This window comes from Liolophura sinensis, chromosome 6 (assembly GCF_032854445.1).
Source record: "Liolophura sinensis isolate JHLJ2023 chromosome 6, CUHK_Ljap_v2, whole genome shotgun sequence".
Classification (NCBI taxonomy): Eukaryota; Metazoa; Mollusca; class Polyplacophora; order Chitonida; family Chitonidae; genus Liolophura; species Liolophura sinensis.
The window spans coordinates 23,747,709-23,755,179 of NC_088300.1; the positions used below are offsets into that span (position 1 = coordinate 23,747,709).

At 38.4% G+C, this 7,471-nt stretch overlaps 1 protein-coding gene across 1 annotated transcript; it reads left to right on the forward strand.

Annotated features, from left to right (window-relative positions):
• Positions 1 to 1,894: 1,894 nt before the first annotated feature.
• On the forward strand, positions 1,895 to 3,128 carry LOC135467022 (uncharacterized). Its single transcript, XM_064744776.1, is given in 3 exon segments — positions 1,895 to 2,380; positions 2,437 to 2,772; positions 2,937 to 3,128. Coding segments are annotated over 3 exon segments (1,014 nt in total).
• Positions 3,129 to 7,471: the final 4,343 nt, after the last annotated feature.

The window sequence follows — 7,471 nt, forward strand, 5'->3', positions numbered from 1 at the left end:
TATTTCACTTATGAAATTTAACATTATGGTAGGACGTTGCTGACAGACCTTCCCACGTACGACCCGAGAGAAAGTCAGTATGAGCTGAACTTTGAACTCACAGCGATCCGTATTACTTACTCCCATTTACATGCATGCTTACGTGAACTCATATTTTTTAGCCATGTTTTTTATACCCAATTCTGATCGACGTTTGCACAGTATTTATCGATCCTTATCCCTTGATCTACATGCCTAAAATGACTTATAAGAACCTAAACGTTACTGAAGTCTTCTTTTCACTTGTCGCCTATATACAGCTATCTGCAAATCACTCATACTCGCTACCAAAATTGATATACATTCCTGTGTTGGACGCCTTTATATTACAAAGAAAATGCAGTTAGAATATTTTCTCTCATCCGTAATATTAAGCTGCATGAGCTTGTTTTTCGACATTGAGGACTCCTTGCCTCGAGTGACGTCTTAATTATTCAAAACAACAGTATCGTGTCGAAAAATGGACGTGGAGAATAATTTGTTTAAAAATAACAACGCTCGTGCGATTAGAACAAACTCCACGCAGTTACATAGCGTGCACTTCTGTCATTTGATAGGTACAATGTTCTGTTGTAGCAAAATTTCCTAACATTATCCTTTGCAGCCAAATGTTAATACAAACTCAACCCCACCCTTTATCAGAAGACAATAAAGTCTTCGTGTCGAAAACAAGCTGATGAATTTTAAACCTTATGATTTAGGAAAAATATTCTACATTTTCCTTGCAATATGGTATAGAAGTACAACATATCAACAGAACGTTTGTGGTGATACGTATCACTGGCTAAAGGCAATTTTGACAGTAAATATATATGAGTGATATTACAGAGAGCGATAATAGGCCACTCACCCGCGCTATAAGCCTGCCACCCTTTTGGAAACGCCATGCATAGGACCATGCGTACCCCATAGTGTATACAAGGCGATGTCGGCGTGCTGTGCTAGAATGCCGCAAAATGAGCAGAAATATGCGCATCACAATCCTTTATGTGTTTAACCTGATTTCATTTAGAGTTAAAAAAATAAAAAAACGTCTAAAGGCTTTAATATATTCCAAAATTTTCGGCCGTCTGGTGTGAGCCAACGCCGGCCTAATGCACTTGTGATTGGTACGTTGCGCTTCACGTATTCTATGCCTTTTTTCCTCCACGTCTTTGTTAGACAGCTCGTAATTTATGCTTGTCTAACTCGTTCGCGTAATACACTCAGTGTACAGCAGCCTATCTGTTAAAAATGATGATACAGGAGCCTCCGTGGCTCAGTCGGTTAGCGCGCCAGCGCAGCGTAATGACCCAGGAGCCTCTCACCAATGCGGCCGCTGTAAGGTTCAAGTTTAGCTCATGCTGGCTTCCTATCCCTGCGGATGGTCGTGGGTTTCCTGCGGATGGTCGTGGGTTTCCCGGGCTCTGCCCGATTTCCTCTCTCCATAATGCTGGCCGTTGTCGTATAAGTGAAATATTCTTGAGTACGGCGTAAAACATCAATCAAATAAATAAATAAATAAATAAATAAATAAATATGATGATGTCTGAAAGAAATCAAACGAAAGCTCAAAACAAAACATTGCGTAAGGAGTCGTTTCAAAATTCGCTACAGACGATACAGGCTGACTATCCAGAACGTGAATGCCTTTGTTTCGGATAGGGTCATACGAAAGTAGATAACTTTTAAAATGTGGAATAAATAAGATAACATCCGAACAACAAATTCTCAGGCTGAACACTATGACCTTCACCATGTTTTCCCTTGTGTCCCCTTATGTGTCTACAATATGCACTAGCCACAGGACGTGTATGTCTGCAATACACAATAAACACAGGATATGTGTGTCTACAATATACAATAAACACAGGATATGTGTCTACAATATACAATAAACACAGGATATGTGTGTCTACAATATACAATAAACACAGGATATGTGTGTCTACAATACACAATAAACACAGGATATGTGTGGCTACAATATACAATAAACACAGGATATGTGTGGCTACAATATACAATAAACACAGGATATGTGTGTCTACAATACACAATAAATACAGGGTATGTGTGTCTACAATACACAATAAACACAGGATATGTGTGTCTACAATACACAATAAACACAGGATATGTGTGTCTACAATATACAATAAACACAGGACATGTGTGTCTACAATATACAATAAACACAGGATATGTGTGTCTACAATATACAATAAACACAGGACATGTGTGTCTACAATACACAATAAACACAGGATATGTGTGTCTACAATATACAATAAACACAGGACATGTGTGTCTACAATATACAATAAACACAGGATATGTGTGTCTACAATATACAATAAACATAAGATATGTGCGCATATAATATGAAATAAACACAAGATATGCAATACAATAAACACAGGATATGTGTGTCTACAATATACAATAAACACAGGATATGTGTGTCTACAATATACAATAAACACAGGGTATGTGTGTCTACAAAATACAATAAACACAGGATATGTGTGTCTACAATATACAATAAACACAGGACATGTGTGTCTACAATACACAATAAACACAGGATATGTGTGTCTACAATATACAATAAACACAGGATATGTGTGTCTACAATATACAATAAACATAAGATATGTGCGCATATAATATGAAATAAACACAAGATATGTGTGTCTACAATACACAATAAACACAGGATATGTGTGTCTACAACATAAAATAACATAGGATGTGTGTGTCTACTATACACAATAAACACAGGATATGTGTGTCAACAATATACAATAAACACAGAATATGTGTGTCTACAATACACAATAAACACACGATATGTGTGTATACAATATATAATAGACCCACATGATGTGAGTGTCTACAATATACCATAAACACAGAACGTGTGTCTACAATATGAAATAAACATAGGATGTGTGTGTGTACAATATACAATAAACACAGGATATGTGTGCTTAAATTACAAGATAAACACAAGATATGAGCGTCTACAATATACAATAAACACAGGATATGTGTGTCTACAACATACAATAAACACTGGATATGTGTGTGTCTACAGTACACAATAAACCTAGGATATGTGTTCCTACAATATAAAATAAATACAGGGTAAAGTGTCTACAAAACATAATAGCACAGGACATGTGTGCCTACAATACACAATAAAAACAGGATGTGGATAAACCCAGGATATGTGTGCCTACAATACACAGTAAACACAGGGTATGTGTGTCTACAATATACAATAAATATATGATATATACGTCTAGAATATACAATAAACACAGGATGTGGATAAACACAGGATATGTGTGCCAACAATACACAATAAACACAGGACATGTGTGCGTGCAATTCCAAATGAACACAGGATGTGTGTGCCTACAATATACAATAAACACAGGATATGCGTGCCTACAATATACAATAAACACAGGATATATGTGCCTACAATACACAATAAACACAGAATATGTGTGCCTACAATATACTATAAACACAGGATATGTGTGTATACAATACACAATAAACAAACGATATGTGTGTCTACAATACACAATAAACAAACGATATGTGTGCCTAAAATATACAATAAACACAGGATATGCGTGCGTGCAATTCCAAGTGAACACGGGATATGTGTGCGTATAATATTCAATAAGCACAAGATAATTCTGCTTTGGCCGTAATTAAGTCAGCAGGTTTGTCAGGTACCAAATGTGCTCATGGTGCAACGACTGGTTGACCCGTATAGGTATAATGGCTCGGGCGGGGCGGCTTACTTGCCTTCGATAAGTCGTCTCAGTGAAGCAGCACTAAATAAAAGAGTGGTGGAAATCCGTCCTGCAACAAGGAGGCACATTACACATACATGCACCCTAAGGATTCCTTCGTCGTTACATGACTGAAAAATTGTCGAGTACGACGTTAAACCCCAAGCACTCACTCACCCCAAATGTGCTCAAGAGTTGTCTCCCATGAGATGTATGTGTGGTCATTTTGTCGAAATCCTACCTTCTTCTGCGCTAACCCCGTGGTGAGAGAACACAGCCAATACTACGACGCTGAGAATTATATGAGCTTATCCTATAACTAGATCACTTGTTATTTGTTGAATCACGTGATGCATGTCGGGTACACAGTTAATCTACGACCCCTTTGTTTGGTACAGAGAATAAATCCACTAGCCCCCCCAAAATGAAACTTTAAACTTGTTGGTAAAATTCGATTAGAATTTTCGCATTTTGTTTCATTTCGTCATATTGTTCCACCTGTACGCCGTAACATTTATAATTGACACTGAAAATTTATTACCACTTAAAGGCAAAGAAGACGCTATCGTGAAGTATATATGTCAGACGATAGATCACTAAACACTGTTGAGTAAATTAGATCAATTTATAATTTCCGAATTTTTTTAACCTAGTAAAAGGCTTTGGACTTTACGCCGGCGTTTTCTGACCACAAGCATTAAGACCAACGACGCCACATCAGGTTTTTGGTTTGTTTTTAAGCGACGTCATTGAAACCTTCTGAGTTTCAACAGATCACCACAGAATCCGATGTTCGGAAAGCGTTTTATTTGGTTGGAAAAATTCTAAAAACTGTTAATATGTGCTCAAAATATTATTTCTTTTGTCATTATTATTATTTGTTTGTTTACTTAATTAAATGTCTGGTAGTGGTACTTCATGATGTCTTCAGCATGGTGTTCCAGTGAGGCAGCATTGAAAATATGTCACCATGAGGATCGACCTGCCACAAGGAGACACTGTCGTGATATGACCGAAATGATGTTGAAAGCAACGTTAAACTCCACTCAAACCAGCAAACTGTCGCTAGCGCAAAACATGAAGCCAAATGCCGTGTGGTGCCTAATCGGACAGCTGTCAAAATACTAGCTTTGGTATTAAATCTGTTGTCTTCCGTATGGCGTTCCAGTTACAACGACCCCGACCTGTTATTCATCGAAATTTCACGGAAATGATGGAGATGGAAAACGCCAAGAAAACATTTAAATCATATCACCTTAAAACCGTTACCAAGCAGGAGACATCGTGCCTAAAGGCTACTGTAGTGTGAACTGCATTTAGTTCAATACATTGACCCTTGTGACCTCCCTTGTTCTGAAACACCCAGTTTACTGGTTACCTTCACTGCTGATCTGACGCTGTTTCATTAGCTGAGATGTTCTCTAGGCAGAGGTCATAAATTCAAAATTGTGAACTGTGAGTGAGAGGACAATCGCTTGAGAATTCTCTTTCAGGTGCTTTACAGTGGTGTGGCAGAACCTGCGCTGGCTCGTTTTGTGCTTGAACATGGCGGGCAGCACAAGCGTGAAAACCCCGCGAAAATTAAATCAGGCAGCTTTTATTCTTCAAGTACCTGAAGGGTAGAGTTTCGAGACTTCCCGTATCCGGTGGCATATGACGCTCACATGTTCACCCAGCCGAATGAGCCGCAGGGTGTAGGCCAAATAAGTAGTAGTTCAGTGATCTCCCGTACGTCACGATCTTTTCGAGTGATGTCAGCACTGAGAAGAGTAACAGGCCTCGGACCCCCATTAATTTTCCATAAGCGACAATGTTAACGTCTAGCGCTGTAGCTCAGTCCCAAACATTCCGTGGCCATTAAGCTTTGGTGCATACCTGGCCCAGCCTGTGAGAAAGAAGCCATAAAAATCTTGACATAGGTTGACCGTCAAAATCTGGACCTTTCCATGCCGGCAGCTGGGAGGCGTGCCTAGCAACGCCAAGGGGACGTCACTCGCAGCCTCATCACTACCTCACACCTTGTGTCCTCTCGCCCAGAATTTCAAACTTTCATCAATAAAGCTCATACCTCCTCAAAGTTTAGACAGTTTCCAGCATTTTAATACCAAGCATGCACCTGTGCACCAAAAATGGACTCCTGGGAGCAAAAAAAGACTTTATACCCTAAAATTCACAGAACTACAATCGTCCCCACCGAAAAACGGAAGTTGTAATGGGGGTCTGTGTCCAACAGCGTTGGGATCTACCTAGCAGTCCATGACTCGGATTGTACAATCACCTTGTGTGTCGAAAAGATTTATTTATGTATTTAATTGACTGATGTTTTCCGCCGTACTCAAGAATATTTCACACGACAGCGGCTACCGTTATGGTGAGGGGAAACCCATCATCGGCCGGTTGCTGGCAGATCTTCCCAAATATCCCTGGAGATGAAGCCAGTATGAGCTGGAGTAGAACTCAAAACGACCACATTGATCACACTTTATAAGGGCGTTCAGGCGGTTATCCATGAAGATTCTGTTTAGTAATTAGTGTTGTGTTTATTATAGTAGATATGTGAAACGTTTACATAGAATTCTGAAAGATATAACCACCAAACCACTAAAAACCCATCACCCGCCCCCCCCCCCGAAAGATTGAAAGGCAAATTTCTTAACCGCACGGTCACGAATCAACTGTTTACATTATAATAAGTCACCGTAAAAACACTTTGCTGTTGTACATGACATGTTTTATTTCGTGGTGTATTTTTGTTAACATAATGGATATACATGTGTTCATGTCATTCTGCAGTAAACATTCACTGTTCACATCCGGTATAAATATTTGACTTATTCAGAATAGGTATACGCTTCCACGTTTCTTAACATATGTAGGTTACGCCTGTCACTATTTTTCTCTTAAAACGTAATATGCATTGCGCATGTTGTAAACATCAACCTATTTCCCCCAGAGTCTGGTGATTTAGTGAAAAGATATTAAGGCCATTCAGTGACAATTATATAAAATATTTATGAATTTTGACAGGTTATACGTGTTGTAGGCGGGATTAATATTATAAATTGTATCACTGCTTAAGATCTATACTTAATACGCAGAACGAAACACCCATACAAATGCTTGTCACAATGAGAAATGTCTGATCTAGAAATCTGTTTACTTCAGCAGAATGCAATATATTTCATACAAATACGGAACAGATCAATATCTACAGAGGCAACAGATGATTCCGGAATTAAGTGCATAAATATTTATCAGCTGCCACTAATCCAGTCGATATTTCTCTTATTTCTTAATAACATTTCTTTATTTATTGATTATTCGTTTATTTATTTAGTTAGTTAGTTATATTAACTTAATTGTTTTACTTGATACTAGAAATATTTCACTTATTTGAAGGTGGTCAGGTTTGTGGCTAGAGGAACTTGGGGCTTCCTTCAGGATGTAAGAATCTCGCATGAATACAGATTACGTCCAACGTTATCATGCACTTTTAAAAACAGGTATTTTTTAATTGAAGTACCAGTTTTTGTGTGCATAAACAGAGACGGATGAAGCATACGCAATATATACACAGCAGATGAAAGTAAGGCAAATGTATACTACAGATGGAACTGCAATATAATATGTACAGAGCT